Source organism: Sparus aurata, chromosome 12 (genome assembly GCF_900880675.1).
Source record: "Sparus aurata chromosome 12, fSpaAur1.1, whole genome shotgun sequence".
Taxonomy (NCBI): domain Eukaryota; kingdom Metazoa; phylum Chordata; class Actinopteri; order Spariformes; family Sparidae; genus Sparus; species Sparus aurata.
The window spans coordinates 18,260,540-18,279,514 of record NC_044198.1 but is presented as its reverse complement, the minus strand read 5'-3'; the positions used below and the strand labels follow the sequence as shown (position 1 = coordinate 18,279,514).

At 41.4% G+C, this 18,975-nt stretch overlaps 1 protein-coding gene across 2 annotated transcripts in view; it reads left to right on the top strand.

The window, feature by feature from the left end:
* The window catches only part of brinp1 (bone morphogenetic protein/retinoic acid inducible neural-specific 1), a 129,437-nt gene that overhangs the window by 89,922 nt on the left and 20,540 nt on the right, over positions 1-18,975 (top strand). For both annotated transcript variants that reach the window (XM_030435569.1, XM_030435570.1), the window contains exons 5-6: positions 3,243-3,348; positions 18,570-18,806. In XM_030435569.1, coding sequence (XP_030291429.1) covers positions 3,243-3,348; positions 18,570-18,806 — 343 coding nt within the window. The remainder of the gene's footprint in view (positions 1-3,242; positions 3,349-18,569; positions 18,807-18,975) is intronic.

Here is an 18,975-nt window from a genome sequence, read left to right as displayed (position 1 = left end):
AGATTACAAGGGTCAGTCTCTAATCCACAAAGTATGTCTGCTCCCAATTTGGAATAATAATTCTTGGAGGAAAAATTACTGTATGGTAAACTGGCTGTGGCAAGCTTCGTGCTCATGTTTATGCACATCCATTAGAGTGTGTTTTTTTGTGTGACTCGCATGTCGCTACAAATGTAAATGTCCCTGAGCTGGCTCTGCGCATACATCCGCATTGCCACCTGGGAACATGTCCGTCGGCGACAGAGGACAGATATTCACTTTGCTCAGTCACCATGGATCATGCAACACAACCTTTTGAAGGAAGTAATTCATTCGGTGATAAGCACAACAAAACGGGAGGAAAAAGAGCACTGTCAGCAGCCATCAAGATGGTAGAGTGTGATAGGCAGGCCTGGCTCTGTAATCAATCTGCACATGCACTCCATGCAAGGCCATGCAGTGCATTTCAAAGTCCAATGCCTGGCTGGAAGAAAACAACGGAAGGGTCGTGCTCGGATGTTGTGAACTAGTTAGGGGAAATGTGCAATAAAATTATTATTAATGTCTCATTAACACCTTAAACAGTCAAACCAAATTTTTCCCAGTTACACTAAAACATATTTGTACTAATGTATTGTGCTCAGGGTAAAAGTGGACTGACACAGGTTTAGGTTTGATTAAGGGACAGTGATAATTAATGTTTATTAGGCAGGGCAAGTTTATTTGTATAGCACAATTCAGACACAAGGCAACACCAAGTGCTTTACAGGGGCATACACATAACATAAAAAAATGCATTTAAAATACATTTAAAAACAAGTAAGAAGACGTCAAGAAACAAAACATTAAAACAAGTTAAGAAATAGGGAAGTAGGCTCAAATAGAAAAAAGGTTTAAAAGAGACTAAAAAATAAAAGTCACAGTGCAGTTCAAAGCCTTGAAAATTGCTTCAGTGAAAAGCAGTGGCAAACAGAAAGGCAACAATAGAGAATTTTGACACCCAGCAAGAAAATACAAAAGTATGAGCTAACCAAAGTAGTCTTTTGTTGTTAACCACAGCTGAACATCACACATAGAAGCCTAAAAGCCTGAAGATCCAGCATCCAGGAACATTTGCTGTATCCAACTACACCCACAGGGTAAAATCCTCAGCAAATGGTTCTTGATATGATCTTAATTTTTAGTAGACTTCTTTTTAGATGTGATCATTTTTAATTAAGGTTTTATAGGCTACGCTATCTTACATGTTCGATGTTTAGTGTCTTAGAGGAACACTTAACATCCAATTCAATTCCATCATGTGAAAACATTTTTATTTCCATCTTGTATAAAGTGAAAAACTTGGCAGGGCTGCTAGTGAAATGCAATTTTTTACTTACCGTGGTCTTATTAGTCTTAATATTCTATCCTGTTTCCTTTGAATTGCACTACCCTTTCATAATGTAAATAAGATCTCTTTACAGAACAAAAATACAAATAAACTAGATGCACTTACTTAACTTCAGAGTCTCTTTGTTCAGTAAAGCATATTGCACAGGTGACACATTAATTGGTCATTTATGTTTAACTATAGATGTGAAGTTTTACTCAAAACAAATGTGGTGGAGCATTAATACCAGAGTAACCGCTAACTGCTGCTAACTGTAGCTGGTTAGCTCAGTTAGCCATGCAGCCAGTGGTTTGGACTAGGGCCTGGGGGAGGTGTTTGTGTTTACACCACTAGCACAGTAGCTTCAGGGTGGCGGGCTAGCTTGTTAGCATGGTAATGTTAGTAGAAATTATCGCAACACAATATGTAGACATCATGAAGTCAAAACTGCCATTTCTGTACATTCTGTTGATAATTTCAGACAGTATTTGAGAGTTTCCAACTAGGCGCCAGGCGTGTCCGATTCGGCAGTGATCCCAATCATGTGGATCCACTTGGATCCCCCCCCCACACACACACACCCTGTATCCAAGCCTTCAGCTCCAATTTATTTAATATTGGTTTCATGCACAAAGCTCAAACAATGTTTTTAAAACACATTATCCAGGACCATTACAGCTCTAAGGAGGTACTGATTTTAATTAATGCCTTACTACAATTATCTTCATCATGCTATCCATTCTCTCTCCCATTTGTCGCTCTCATAAAGCAGCCATAATCAACATTTTTTTTTCTTTTTTAATTAACAATAAATTTCATGACTTGTATGTGAAATGGGTCGTTCTTGGTTACAACACCGAGAAACTAATCCCCCGTCTCTGCTAGCAACGTGACTCATGACTCATGTCAGTTTGAAAGGTGAAAATAATCGTGCCTGTTTACTTCTAAACTGAAAATGAAAAAAAAAATCAGCTGTCAGATAATTTTAGTGTTTGATTAGTGTCTTAATTATCCAGCTTGTAGCTGTATTGTGGGTCTGATACTTGGCGCAGGCATGTTATTTAGTTATGTGCTCAACTAAGAGCTGCAGGGAAGAAGAAATACACTTGAGGTTTTGAGGGAGATTCATCTATTTTCTCCCTTAATCTACTTCTGCCGAATACCATCTCATTTGGCTTCTTGTAAAAATACTGAGGAGCAACAGGAGGAAGTTAATGGGCAAAGGCGACTGAATATAGAAATTATTTCTCCTTCCTTTTCTATTGAAGAGCAGCTTCCTCAAAGTCTAAAAACGCAGAGGCTATATCTTGAAGCAGCCTCTTCACATGTGAATAGCATCATTATTTCCTTCGCCACTGGTTGGGGTTGGACAACAAGAACCACGGCTACAGCGTCTCTGGTATTGTTCAGGAATGGAACAAGGACAGGAGAAAATGTCTGTTAATATTTCTCCTTCGGAAAAAAAGAAAAGTGTTTCTAAAGCGACTCAGAAAGAGATCACAACCTTGCAACAAGTTGAACATGTCACCAGCTGCTAGCCTAAAAACACATTGTGTGAAAGTGTTGTTTGAAATGCCAAGTAACCCTTGTTATGCCTTGAGTCAATCAATGTTGTCATTTTGGCTGGTTGGAAAAAAAATTAAGATTATAAAATGGGTTTCTTTTGTGAGTAGCTCACTGTATTGTATCCCTTTGTGCGGGGGCCACAGGGTGCTAAATACTGTATTCATGGTCAATCTAAGAAGAAAATCGCTGAATGACTGGGTCTCGTGATCCTTAACTCTGCAAATGCCTTCAGACGAATACATCAGCGGATGTCTGCACCCATCTACACATGAGCCGCGAGCTCGCTTCCTCAAACATGTTTTTAATTTAGGGCTTAATTCTGTTGCAGGTGACGGAGACACGGACGGGGCCACTGGGATGCAGCAGCTACGACAATCTGGACTCTGTCAGCTCGATCCTTCTGCAGAGCCCGGAGAGCAAGCTTCATCTGCAAGGTAAACACACTCATATCGATGTTTTTCATATGCTGCCCGTGATGTTGTACAGCAGGGTGATACACCAATTCAGACTCAACGATTTAAGATGATCTGTAGACATTCAATTCTCTCAGGTGAACAATGGAAACAGTTTTAGCATTTTAAAAACATTTGAATGTCAATAAATTTTTTAATTGGGGCCTGGTAGATTTGTTCCCCCGATATAATTCTGTGGTGGTAGAGCGTGTTAAGTCTCTTAAAAGACCATTTTGTAGGAGTTAGTGGCATCTAGCTGTGAGGTCACAGGTTGCAGCAAAATACTCCTCGTCTAAAAACGCAAAAGAAATCCAAGAAATGTAAAAGGTCGTCTCTAAAGCTATTGTTTGGTTTGTCCTTTCTGGGCTAGTGTGAAAACATAGTGGTGCAACATGACTGTAAATAGAATGCTCATTCTAAAGTAACCAAAAAACAAAAAAATCATTGTTTCAGGTGATTATACACAAATAATTTTGAGCCCCCAAAATCCCCCCCAAATTCTGCACACTGGACCTTTATAGATTTATTGGAGGACCGGCTTAAATTTGAAACAGTTAAAGAAATGTGCAGACTTTTTAGACATTTGAGCAGAAACAAGCCCCCCACGGCTGAATGTGTAATAAATCAATTAGAACAGCTTGAAAAGGTATTGCTATACTTAACAGCCTAACTATCAATACTAGCATGAAACCCCAATCTATTCTTAGCCCCTCCGAATGTAGCTCAAGAAATGTGTTGAGCTCATGGAGGAGTCACTTTCATCAGGCCTCCGTAATGTGGGAAAATGTATCTTCTAGCATGTCACTCACGGATCATACGTCAGCGGATGCGAATAGCAACTTCTACTCATTAGTGGCTATGTTCTTTCAAGTGAAAATAGTTCCGTCTTAAACACTGACACACCTAATAATTAGCCTAAGAGAAGAATTTGCTTGCAGTGACAGTCACCCTGGGGAGATGGAATGATGAAACGCTGTGTAACCGTGGTCAAGTGTTTGAATGGAGTGATCGCCTCTTTGATTTATTCCAGTTTATGCAGGTTATTAAAACCAGTTTGAGAATCACAGAGGCTTATTTTCAATCCAGCCCTCCCCTCCCCGTTTTCCTTTCAGCGAGGGATCATTACTCGTCCTCTAAAATCAGAGAACTAAGTGGTTTGTCAAAGAAACACTTTTAAGTCCTCTGCTGCCACTTACTCAAAGGACTCTATAGGTTTTGGGAGAAGCTTTATTGTCACGCACCAAATGTATTAGCCTTGTGCTTTGAAGAATGTTTTTTACCCAATTGATAGATTACAGGCTTGGAAAGATTCTCTCTTCTGGCTTGATAATAACCCCCAAAAAGTGGGAAAGCTTTTTCCGATTGGTTTTCTGGCTTAGAGTTAGATATTAGGCCAAATTATATTGGTGCGTGTGTGTGTTTATGTATTTTTGTGTGTGGGCGTAGAGTGAGGGGAGGTGTTGAGTGTTCTCCTGAAAGAAAAAAAAAGTATTCTTTTAAGAGCAATTATGGTTCCTGCCTTTAATTAGAAAGACAGCCGATGGTGTAACTTCTTCAACAATCACCGTGCTCTTCATCGCGCTGCTCAAACCGATGGCACTCCACGCAGCCCGTGGAGAGGCATGGCAGTCACTGGAGAGCTTTTAAGGTCCATGCCGCTCAAATATATTTATAATGAGAGCCAATCGTTTAGTACATCCTACGCTTTTCCTTTGTCATAAACACTCCTTTAAGCGGTAAAGTTCTATCCCTGAGTGAACTGCAGTATAAACTCCTCTCAGATCTAACCATTCGTGTATTTTTTTTTCCTCCCCCTGTATAAAAATTAGCATAGGTTAAACCTCTGCATTCACTTGGGTGGCGGGCACCGGTCTGCACTGCGTCCCGGACCGGTTAGATTAATGCTTCTGAGTTTTTCTCTGTACTTTCCAATGCAATTCGGTCTGCCTCCAAATAGTGTTATTTTTCTCCAACCCAACTGGAAAGTGCAATATAAAGCCATTACATATTATTACAGATCACCAGAGTTCTCTGTTTCTGAAAGATATGCACTCCTATTAAGATACATGAGGCCGTGTCCATAGGCCATTTTTTTCCCTCTGTGTCAAATAACACAAGCAGATGACAGAGAAACACAGAAGCGGTCTTTTGCTTTGATATGTTTATCAGGGCTCCTAGCATCTAACAACATTTGAAATTACAAGATGACATGCGGTTGCAAGATCTCAGTCATAAAACATAGGTGGGGTGTACGCAGTGTCTGTGCTCATTTTAAATTATGCATTGAATAAGATTATTTTGGGGGGGGGGAATGAATAATGTGATGGGTTTTTTCTACAACTTGAAAATGATACATTTTATTGGAGCAGTTTTGATTGTCGCTGTGTAAGCAAAATGTATTAGCATCAACCTTTAGGCGTAGTACCCTGGGGAGGTTTTGGACACTAGTGGTACTCTGGAGCAATGGTTTATGAATGGGCCCCCTTTGTTTTTTTGTTTTTTTTTATTGAGTACCCGCATATCTGCCTCAGATTTCACTCTATGTTGCAGCAATGCGGCAAATGAAAAGAGACAATGAAAAGAACGTTGATTTAAATACGAGCCCATTTCAAATATTACAAAAGTCATCTTTGCCAAAGCTGGATGAGGAAGGACATGGCGAACGTGAAGAAACTTCTTTATGATATTGTGTTTTGTAAGAAAGCTCCACAGGGCACCGTTAAAGCAAACAACTTTTAGCTGATTGTCGAGTCTCATCCTCAGGTCATCAGATGCCGATGCTTTGGGTTGGCATTTTGCCATTTTGACATACAGATGCTTTGTTGCACGATTGTTGTCCGCTGGACACTTTGTTGGGCAGTTGCAATGGTTGTTTGACGTGGTTGTTGGGACGATTACAGATCGCTGTTACATACAGTAGATGCTAGGGTGATTCATGGCGCCACTATGGTGTTGATTCACTGCTGCTGGAGTATTTGAAGCTCTTGCTATAGCAATTCTGGGTGTGATTAAGAAAAAAACAACACATAATAGAAGAAATCTCAGCAGCTAGAGTTTAAATCGTTTCCCTCTATATGGGTGCACTCAGAATAATTGGATATTTAGAAAATTGCAAGTTAATGGTTGAGCCATTTAGGAGCAACTTGCAAACCCCACAGTGTTCCCTCAGCAGCTTGATCGCCTTTGGTTCATACAAAACACAGATTTACCACATCCCTCAGCTGGTCTTTACAGACAGTGCTCTGAAGAGTAACAGCTTTGACAGCATTGTCCTGTTCTTTGACAACATGCCATAAATGGACTTCACAAACTATCCCTCGAGGAGAGAAGGCATTGGCTGGGTCCAGGACTGCTCTTAAGCGCTAGCCGCTCTCAGCACATCTAATGAACACCCACCATGTGTCTCATTTTCCAAATGCCCATTGACCTTTTACCAGGCAATTAGCTTAAATGCAAACTTTTGGCATTTAAACTGTGGGGAGGAGTCGTATCTGGCCAGTGTGGAAGATCACGGATCACTGGCAGCACTGTCTAATGTGCAAAATATGCACACCATGCAATATTTTAGCTGAAAAAGATTATTGTTTTTTGTATTTTACAGTAATCACTGAACAAAAAAACAGTGTTCAAGACAAACCTTGTTCAGCCTAAAATGAGGTTACCCCCGTGTGGATGTACCTCCCGATGCATGTAGCATCTGCTGATTTTCCTGTATGCTAGTTTCTTTCTGTAGACTCTGTTCACATGGGTCATGATTTGATTGAAAGTGTGTATGAATGACTTGTGGGACAAAGGTTCAAATAAACACACTGAACGTGAGTCCACGGTGCTCCACCCAACTCACTATTTTTTTAAGTGAGTTCAATCAAAAAAAAAAAGAACTGAAGGAAAATGCACACCTATCTCCAGGTAGACATCAAAAGGACGGATGGTGGGGCGCAGCACGCTTTAAACTCTGATGCAATCGTTTTATCTTCACCACTTCCACACATCTTCATAGTGCCATGTGCACTGTGTGTAGGACAGGTATCAGTTGTGAGCACATGCTTCAAATCATCAAGCTCACGAGGCAACACCACAGAGAGATCATTCAGGCTTCCGATGCCCATATGTCCACGTCCTAGGAATCAGCACATTTTTAAAACAATTGAATGCATACGGTCAAATTAGATTGAGCAGTAAATCCGCAGAAGAAGACAAAAAAAAAAAACCCTCCTGGCGATTTATTCAATATCTAAGATTAGATTTTCACGTACCTTTAAAATTGAGATTCACTAATACTATTTTTATGGAGATGGATTCACATATTTATATAACTCCTTTTGAAGAATTACTGCTTGAATGTTTGTCTACCTCTTGTTTTTATTAGCCCGTTATGTTCTTTTTCTTTTTCTTTTGTATTTGCTTTCTGAAATGTGGATATTGTGTAGTGGGAGGTCCGTCTTGAATTAACGATGATCACCCTGTTAGCTCGCCGTTTTGAATCACTTGTGCTACACACTACATATGTTTCGCCCCATTTTGAGTCTTGAAGATGCATGGTTTTCACAGGACAGTGACAACAGATGATTTGTTTCAGTTTTGACTCTGAGAAGGAAAAAAAAAATATATATTCATAGAACTTGAAATAACAAGATAGCATCCGAGCAAAAGAAAAAAAAAATGCATCTCAAGTCCTCTTTGCTCTGCTGAGTTTAACCAGTTTTCGACAAAATGTACAAGGTAAGGTCTGTATTCATGAAATTGGTGCACAGCCTCAAAAATGTTTTTTTGTTATTTTCTCTCATTCGTCAGGACAGGGGAAATAATGTTGCACAAATATTTCAGCTCGCAGTCCAAGGCGTCTTCAGTTTGCTCTCATATGGAGAAGGTCTCTGGCCACTTTGTCAAATTAATCCTGACTGAAATATTTACCAGCTAACAGAAATAAGAGAGATTTGCCAATATACTTGAGGTCCAATATGCTGCCTTACACTGACACTGGCTGATTAAGAACAACCATATATGACGTGCAGTCTGACTGACCTACTGACTAATTTAACCTGACTTCAGGATCTTTTTGAGATAGTTGTCCCAGAGTCAACCAACAACTTTTGCTTGGAGAAGGTGTTATTGAAGAATGACATATAGCACCTTCCCTACTTTACTCATCAGCTTTTCTTTTATTAATTTATCCGTCTCAGGTTGGGCAATTTCAAAGAATATTCTTTTGGAATATCTCCCTGTCACTAAATTCTTGTGCCAGAGATCGCTACAAAAAATAACAGTACAATAGAAATGTCAGTGGGTCAGGGTCACAAACTGGGATCAGTTTAAGGAAATAGGAGTATTGAATATTAGTGAAAGAGCAGGATTTGGCTTAAAACATCTGTGTCGGCTGCCACATGGTGCGAATGTCCCGAGGTCTCCTTATGAATATCCAGTTGTGTCACTCTTACAAATTTTGAAACGCAGTCTTGAACAGCCGTCACTGACTTGGCAGCCTTCTCTGCTGTAACTGTAACCAAATATATGGTAAAGCATGGTACATTGCTGTTGACATGTACAAATGTGAACATATTGCAATCCTAAGATTTCACCCCGTCTGCACTGTACAGACAAGTGATTCGCCTTTCAGACATTATAAACTCCTACTTCTAATTATCTTAGTCCAACGGTTAGAGGTTGGACAAAAAATCCTCCAAGTACAATACTGCAACCCCTCCATCTTTTGGAAATGAATAAACTCATAAAAACCCTAATCTAGACTAGCTATTTTAATTGCTTATGAATTAAATAAGGGGGGATCATATTAGTATGCAGCACCATGTGAGTTACAAGAAGGATGCAGTAATAGAAAACCCACTCCATTTCATTCTTCTAATTAAACTTTTAATCATGCCTTTTTTTTTCTCTCTCTCCCACTTTTATTTTTTCGCTCCGAACCTCAGCACTTTATCTACCTTGAGGCGTAATTGTAAGTGCAAAACTTTGTTACAGAATGTACACAAGGAAACGATTACAAAACCTGTAGCCAAACATTTCACTGCTCTCTGAGTGATTCGCTCTTGAATGCTCTGAGACGGCACTGTGCTTTAAATTAACAATGCGAGAAAGAGGCGGGTTAGTGGATTTAAAGTTGCGGTCAAATTTCTCCTGGAGACACTTTGGGCTTCAGTCTTTCTGAAATAACAGAATTTGTTTAAAAGGAAATGTTGTTTTTTTTTTCTTTTTTCCTCCCTCTTTCTCACCCCCGTGGTCCGCTCTTTGTGAGCTGGCGGGGCTGCGAGCTACAGATAACACAATGCGGATATGACACTCCCCGGATAGTCCCTCTGCTTTCGCTTAGATTTAGATTAGAACGCTGTAGTGGTCTCTGACATCAAGGGGGGAGCTACCTATCAAAGCCGAAACTCAGTCCCCTTCCCTCCCACAGTTATTTGCTTTGTAAAAAAAAAATGTTTGGCAAATTAACCAACACCTTCTGCTTTCTCCCCCATATTTTCCTGACAATCATCCGAATTAGAGATGGCACCGGAACGATTTTATTTTTTTTTCGCATTAGATTTCATGCATGACTTAGCGGAGCTTTGATCTATCACACATGGAAACTTTGTATTGATTAAACTTAATGTGACTGCGGGGGGTTCTGTTTTTTTTTTCTTTTGGCATGTTTAGCGCCTGAGTGCATATACACGGCTACATTAGCGGCTAATTACAGCACAAGCGGGCATCAGGATGTGTTATTAGCAGGGAGACTATTTGTGGAAATGCAAGAGGAACTCATTGATCCCAACCCAGCCTGTCACCCAACATGAATCACGGTTTAACCTTACACACACTCATGTGTCTGAACATGATATAATCGACCCTTTTTCGAACTACAAATTATCTGCTGGGCCTAAGACGCAAAAGCCATCGGTGTGAACCCACTCTTAAATTTTTAATGTCTCCTGTGATTCATTGGAACACTGACAATTTTTTTTTCTTTTTTTCTTTTTTTACAACATGTCGGTTTGTTTACTTTCTCAAGTTCAATCTGAAGGAAAAGATCCACACTGTTTAGCGTCGCTGCAACTGGGATTTAAATACACTTTTGTTCTCTCCACATTAATTTGTTCCCTGATTGTTTGTCCTCTCTCCAGGCTAAAGCTTAGAAACCCGATGATATTGTTTTTTCTGGCTGGATTCTCTGCTTTTTCTGCCTCCGCTGGGACATAGAAGTAAAAATAGTTTATTAAGGGATGAGAGTTTGGTGAAAGAGGGAATTAGCGTGCGGTGGTTAAATGGTCAGAATTTTCATTACTTACTGAAAGTCTTCTTACGCAGTGTGTTTGAGGTAGTGGTTTTTTTATGTCCTAATTTCCTGCCATCTGTTAGGATTTATCATTGATTACCTTTTTTATGAATTGGTGGTATTTATTTTATTTTTTTTCAAAGGCAGCACAGTGGGGACTTTCAGTATATTAGGAAGAAGATTGGAATATTTGTGTAATTTGATATCTCACACAAATAGAGAACACAGCGATGGCACTGTGGGGTTGAAAAATAGCAAATTGGGTACATATATTAACTAGGCCAAAGGAAGATACAAGGCCCTGGAACCCTCGACAAGCCATTACCTTGCAAGGACACAATCACCTCCAGTATGGCCGTCATAAATTAGCACCAAAACAAAAGCAGACTAATTTGCTTTCTCTCAATCCCACGCTGCATGCTTTTCTCTCCTTTTTTCCCCTTCTCTCCTTTTCATCGTTTTTCCTCAACAGCCTATCTTGGAAGAGCCATGAGCCTATCTTGGAAGATTTATGAATATGTTAGAATAGCCTGAGCCAACAGTTTTCAAAGTGGTGAAGTGAAAATAAATTAAACCAGCCCTGTAGGCAAGTCGTGCAGTGAGTGATGAATTAGATACTCATTGCTCTGTCGCTCGATGCCTGTCCCTCTTTTCTTTTTTTCCGAGTGAAAACGCTGCAAACACTGTGGGGAAGACAAACAAACATACAAATCAATTAAGTTGCTTTTGATGACAGACTTGTTGAGAAATTGATTTAGACAGTAAAGTATATCAGTAAACACAACGTCCTTGGTTACCAGTGAATAATTTACTGAAGGGAAATCTTCGGTGAAAAAAATGCATAGAGCAAATGTTGGACGAGCACAACAATAAACCGACGGAGGCATTTTCATCAGCTTCCATTTCTTTACAACATCACTTGTGCTCCTTCTTGCCCTGCATCTTTCACTTTACACACAGATAGTTGGGTCTTTAAATGTCTGTCTTCTTTTCCTCTCTGAAACATGGACAGAAACCAAAACCAAAAAAAGTATTTATTTGATGATAGAATTGCTGATAAAAAAGCTTGTTCCGCGTTATTTTGACTGAGAATTCATGGGGTTACTAGGGCAGCTGTATATCTGATGGTTTTTCACAGATGTGGTCTTAAGGAACCGACTCTCAGACAGGCCTGTGCACTCGACGAGGCAACTGTTCCCTTTATGAGCACATGTGTCCTTTAGCCCAGAGAACTGATAACGCAGGATCATTTCCATCAAGATGGATGGCTGCGCACATTTTTTCACTCTTCTCTAACATGCTGAAACCCAGGAACCTGATGAAATCTTTCCATGTTAACCTGGAGGTCAGCTTTCAATTGGAAGTGGTCAATCAAGGGTGAGTTTCCATTTGGGCCAGCATGACCATAAATCTCCTTTTTTCCCCCCTCACTCGCCCTTGCCAGCTACAGGCTGCCATTTCAGCAAGTGCCATGGTCTTTTTTCTCCCTCTGACAGACTGAGTTTCATCTATTGATTGGGGGCAGCTTGACTTTATTCTTCTTCTGTATTTATAAGGGACTTTGCAGTATTGAACTGTTTTACAAACACAGTGTGTAACACTATGAGAACCAGCTGAAGATTTCGGCCTTGATACAGTTTGAACATAGGGGATGCTGTAATAAATGTTTTGAGAGAATATTCAACAATTTATTAAGCAAACCCCCTCCCCACAATAAGTTCACCAAAAATTGTCCACAAGGTCAGTCCAACTCAATGAGAAACTCCTTGTACAGCTGAAATGTGGGAAAAAAGCCAAAAATGGAATTTGTCCAACTCAAATGTCTAAAAGCCAGAGATAGAATTGTTACTATTGAAATGTCCATCAGCCAAAAATGGAATTAGCCCCATTGAAATGTGCAAAAGTCAAATATGTAATTTATCTCATCGAATTGTTCAAATGTCAAAAAGGGAATTTTTCCCATTGAAATGTCCAAAAGGCAAAAATTGAATAAGTAAATGTCCTCCCCTTTAAAATGCAAATATATTAATCATGGACTACACTGCACTGCAAAAAGAAAAAAAAACCCAAAAAGGATCAAACTCAAACAACGTAGAAGTGGGGATTGAGTGCCCAGCCTTGAATTGATCTTCAGCTCCTCTGCTCAATAGTTACAGCCCTCTCCTCTCCCTGAGATCCTTTAACATCCACAAAGCTCCCTCACCATTGAAACTACCACTAAAGAGCTAAATGTCTTTACTTTTCTTTACTGTTAACTCCAAGAGGCTTGAAAAGCATCCATCTCCCTCCAAAAACCTGTCGCCTCCCCCCCCAAATTTTCCTTCTTTTGTTCTCTTGACCATGCCACCCCCCCATACCTGCAATTCCACACAGATCGCCTTGACCGGTGATGGCTATTAAGCAGACGAGGAAAACCAGATGTGCCAAGGACAGAGTGCACCAGTCGTTCAAACTTGCAAGCGATTCCAGTATTAAACCGTCCATGTGATATACGCATTCCTCTGACACTCGTGGCTCTGTCACAACACCTTAAATTGCCGGTTATAATGTCTGCACGCATAATAGGGGGGGTGTGTGCAGAAACGTGTTGGATTGTAATTAAAAACATGATATTATTGTACTGAACTGAATAAATGGTTCACAGCAGACTCACAAAATGTAACACATACTTGATTTTGAAAAAGCTGTTAAAAATCCTGAAGTGTTTATGTTACAGTTAACACACTGTCCTTTAAGTGACATCATACATATTAAATGGTGTAATTGATAAATACGCAACCCACAAAAGCGTGTGTGCTTTGCCTCTCACTTTCAACAGTTTGTTTCTGAAACGGCAGATTGTTCATTTTGAGCAAACTGTGAAGCAAATGTCTGCCTCCCAATACAGGCAGATTAGCATTATTTCTGCATTTAAGGATGCTGGATGTAATTTCTGTGATAAATCTCGGCTTTTGATCTCAGACGTGCACACGGCACATCTTGACACTTTTAGGGCAGTTGTGTCTTTTGTAGCTGAAATAGAAATGTCAGCGCTTGTCATACGTCTCTCCTCCCCCTCTCCAGGGTTCTTGTAAAACATGTGATTTCTGCAAGAGCATGCAAAGGGCGTGCACGTGCGTCCGTGCACGACTCCATGGGCCTGCGCGCGTGTGTGTGTGTGGGTGCGCATGCGAACGTCTGACACGAGCACAGCGCCTCACCAGCCGAGGCCCCACTGCCACTGCTGTGCGGGGACACATGGCAGCGCGCAACGGAACAGCTTGAACAGCGCCATGGAAGTGCACACGCAGCCAACGGCAACCGCATCGCATATTCTGAGCTAGTCTTCAGCGTGTTGGAGAGCAGTCTGCTAATTCAAATAAAATATACTTCAATCAGCTGGCATACGCTCACACTCTGAGGGCAAAAATCAAAAAATACAAAATTGCCTATGCCCCACTGTGATCTTCCACACAGCAAAAGGAGAAGAAAAGTAATCACTAACTTACTTTCGCTCTGACTCGACGCGTGCGTCCGAGTCCAGTGTGCGGCACAACTGGCAATAACTCAGCACCATGGAGAGCTCATCTACCTCTCCAGACTGCCAGCCCTCCTCAACCCGCCAATTGCTTCAACATGCAATTTCAGAAACCCCCCCCCCCCACTCTTCTTTTTTCAGGAGGCAGAGGCAGCGAGCTCTGAATGCCAAAACCGTTTTTATATGTAATTTATGCTTTTACAGTGATTACCGCACCTGCATGCTACCCTTTCCTCTTGTGTTAACAATATGAATAAGTGGGTTTTTCTTCAAAGCGAACACTATGGATATTGTGTAAAGCGCGTTTGGTTCCGCAGGTATTTCTGTTCCACGCAGATAGAGCACGTATGCGTATGCAGCCACTTGTATGTTAATATGTTCTAGGAAATGGGATTTGCCGCATCTCTTGTTGTTCTGCCGTTTCAAATATATGCGCGCCTCAATGTATCAATGTACTACAAAACCGAAAAAAGAAAAAAACTTAACTCGGCATTCCAGGAAGAAAAAAAAAAACACATTCTTCGTGCTCGGTGTTGGAGATGAAAGTATGTTTGAGATGGAAATGCTGATCAAATTGTCCCAAACAATTATCACCACACGCAAATATTTAAACAGAGATTGTACAACCAAATTTGGAATCGACGGTCCTGTTTGAAAACAGAGACGGCTTGCCTGCGAGTGTGCTGAGAACACTTATGATAATCTGCGATAATCTACTCAGCGCAGACACAGCAACACATTATCCGTTTGAATGCTAAGTACGCCTCATTCAGAACTTTAAAAAATGCTAACATATTCTGAGAGCTGAGAGTAGCTCCGGCGGAACATGTTATCCTCTGTCAGGCCCCGCGCACACACACTGTCGAAGACCTAAAGCGCTTTATGTAAAGAAATGAAAAGTGGATAAATAGCTACTTTAGCTGCACCTTTACCTCTTAGTTGTGGAAGAGGAGCTCTTGTGTGAAATGAGCCAACGCAGCAAATCTTAAAGCTATGCACCCCCTCGGCTCCGAGTATCTGAGGATCAGCAAGGCGGACTGGGCAGCCGGACTGAAGAGAAACAGGCAATCTTCCAGTTCAGAGGCCTTCGGTTTCGTATCATGGCTGCAACGATAACCTCCAATGGTAATTTAATGCCCCCCATTGAAGTAATGCACTTTATTGCACCAGTGGATTAAGTAATGATTATTTTGCGAAATTGCGGCCACACAATGGTCAATTAATCTTTAATGAAACTGTAACTTATGAGGCGAAGCGTGGCATTGCAATAAGCAGGCAACTGCTTGCCAAGGCAGTTACAAGCCTCAGTTGCGGCCTACACCCCCCATCTATCACTGTGTAAAAATAGGGCACTCTGGAAAGAGACGTAATGAAAAAAAAAGAAAAAAAGGCAGAGTCACAGTTGCAGAATCTCAGTTTTTAGCATTCATGGAATGTTTGCGGGCCTATATCCTCCGACGTACGTGGAGGAAATATATCAGCCTCTGATGTATGCAATGAGATTAACTGCCATTTTGAGGTGCTATTTATTTAGAGCAAGCCAGGCATAGGGGTTGCAGGGAATTATGTGCACTGACAGAGCATGAAGTTGGAGGTTATCAAATGGCTGCGCGGGAATTCCAATGTGCATCTACTCATTTTATCGGCAGCTCTTTAATGATGGTAAGTGTAACTCCCGACTTCAATATCTAGTGTTTTCCTCGACAAACACCGACCTCAGAGCCACATAAAACTCCAGCTTTATGGCCCAATCACTCTCAATGTTTTCACATGTTACCGCGCTAACATGGCAAAGCCGCAAAAGTCACAAAGACAAATGTTTTTTACTGTGATTAGTTTCTCGTTTCATTTTCGGCCCGAGGGCTCCAGTTCTCTTACACGTTCCCCACCGCACTAACAAATGTTGATGGATTTACTTTTATTGCATGACATCATTTCTACACCGGAGTGGGAGGACAAGACATCAAATTTTCCAATACTTGGGCACGGTACGTGCTCGGCGGGGTGGATGTAGAGGGGAGCAGGAGAGGTGAAGAAACAGGAATGAGGAGAGTGATTGATGGAGTGAATGAGAGCCAAAGGATGGTGGGGGACGAGTCAAGGGGCATGTGCATGAGTGTTGCGGGAGTAGGAGTGAGCGTAATGAAGTAAGACAGCAGAGATGTGTACAGAGACGGAGTGAAGGGGTAGAGGCGGGGAGAGAGGCAATGGAAAGAGAAGGGACAGTGAGAGGAGAGGGGAAAACAAGAGATCGCAAGACTGATAGTGCTGAGCTGAATGTCAGCATCCCGAATGGTTCCTTGTGCAATCTCCCGGTACCAACACATAGATATCAGGAAAAAAAAAAAAAAGTAATGTCTGTCTGCGTGTGTGTTGATGGTAGTGTTGGAGGGGGATATGTGGTATGCTTAGACAGAAGAGCGAAAGAGGGAGGGCTGAGGCACTCGGTGTTATTGTGCACCCGGCCGCTGGCACCGGCACTGTCAGTGAGCAGCGTTGATCCGTGAACTTGCCATCTGGATTCTCCCACAAATCACATTAAAGTTTCAAGCCCAGGAATACATCAAGCTAAATGAATATTGGATCCAGGGGCCGCAGACAGGCCTGATGGAGAAAAAGCCCCCGTGCAACCCAACTCTTTTGTGGTCAGACATGATCCATCCATCCCCTTTTTCTCCCTCCAGCCCCTCCCTCCTTCCAGTTCCCTACGTCACCGACGGGCAGGGGTTCTGATGAGTGTGTGGAGCTGAAGGGGAACCAGAGATACGCCGAGCAAGTAAAGGTTGTCTGCTAGAGAAAGAACATTGAAAGTATGACTGTGCAGCGGTAAAAATGTGCTTGGTGGTAGCCTCGTATTCGATCTCAAATCGTGACTACACAGACATGACCTCAACTGTAAGCGTGCGCTGCTCATGGACATGACTAACGAGCATTGCAGCGTGAACGCACAGCGCGGATCACTTTTATTCAAAGCCTGTCGCCATGACGGTGGATGTCGAACTTTGTCTTGTTTCCGGTGCCAGACCTTGCCGCATACTGAGACCTTCATTTGCGTCTAAATTACCCACAGTTTTCAGTTCAGTGTATGTTGTAGGTTAAAATAGTGTAAATTACCACATGCATATATGCATAATATGGGATACCATTTGACTCAGTGACAGCCCCCCTGAAAAAAATGACTCATGTGTTCAGTGTGAAATTATTTGCTTACTTTCCCTTTCATCCTGGCTACATTATGTCGATTTTTGCATAAACAGGCTCCCATTTCCGCCCCCAGAGGTGAAACAATATGTGAGCGGGGAAAAAAAAAATAATGCAATCATTCATCATTCAATAACATGTTACGTCCTGGTTGCATATTTTTCTGCTGAGGCACTGTTTGTGCCCAAGTAAAACCTATTAAGAAAATATTGCCTCGCCGAGATGCTGTTTCATATGAGAAGGAAAGGAAAAAAAAATCTATTTAGTTCTTTTCCAATCCAGTGGCTTGTAGAGCCAGGGATTCATTTTACCGGGGAGCCCGGACAGAAGAGAAAAAGGCTTTACTGTTTTTCTGTCCGAGCTTCAATTCTAGGTGATCCCCGGGGTGAGATATGGATTGGCTCGGTTTCAAAAAAAATTATAAACACCTTGTCCGTGGTGAGAGTGAAGAGGTGCTTTTAGCCTCTGCCACAAATTGGCCTCGAGATTACGAATTTTGCCATCGCCATTAGTGTTTAATAAGCTGAAGGCTGAGGAGTTGGGGACCACAGGCGAATGATAAACATGTATAGTTCACAGAAAAGGCACATGTGCAAACAAAGGGACATCTTCGCAGTACGAGAGCCGGTACTGATCGCTGTTATACGCTATCACATCGTGAGTGACTGGCAGCAGCACAGACGGCTCCAGTCGAGATTTAAACTCGCAGTCGAGATTTGAAGCACATCCCTAAGAAAAATAAATGAATGCTCATAACACAAAGCAATCTCGGAGGGCACTCAGCCATTTCACAGCCCCGTTCCCCATTCTGGTTCCACTTTTACTCATAAAATTGCGCATGTGATTCAATTCTCACTCTAAACACATTAGTATGTATACACAGAACACAAGTATACATTTAATATAAACACACAATGCTGAGAAGAGCCATTCACCTCTCACTGTGTTTTTTATTTGGCTTTCAGCGTTTTCCTCAGATTCATTTTGTCAGATCTTGTTTGGAGCTTTTGTTAAGGGAAAAAAAAAAAAGACAACTACAATGAAAGAAGAAGAGTGTTTTATTGTTCGGTACATTTTGTGATGCAAACAGCTTGAAGTTGTTTCCCTCACTGATTGTCAACACAATAAAAAGACTGAAATCAGTTTTCTTTGTCTTGTACTCTCTAATTCTGCTTCGCTAAAACCTCACGTTTTTTTTCTCTGTTTCAGGTCTGCAGGTCATTTTCCCAGAATACCTGCAGGAGAAGTTTGTCCAGTCAGCTCTGAGCTACATTATGTGCAACGGAGAGGGCGAGTATGTGTGCCACGAAAACCAATGCATCTGTCAGTGCGCCGACGAGTATCCCCAATGCAACTGTCCCATCACCGACATCCAGATTATGGAGAACACCCTGCTGGGGATGTCTGAGTCCTGGGCTTCCTCTTATAAAGACTTTGAGAACTCTGGTAAGCTGGAAATGCCTCCAACTTTTATTTAGCATTGAACTTATGAAAGTAATATACAATCTGTTGTGCAATATCGCATTAAAGATGAAGCTATATAGGATTTTTTGGTTTTATTTACTGTTTTTTTAGGGAAGAAGTCCTGACATGTCTAGCCATCTTCATTCTGTAA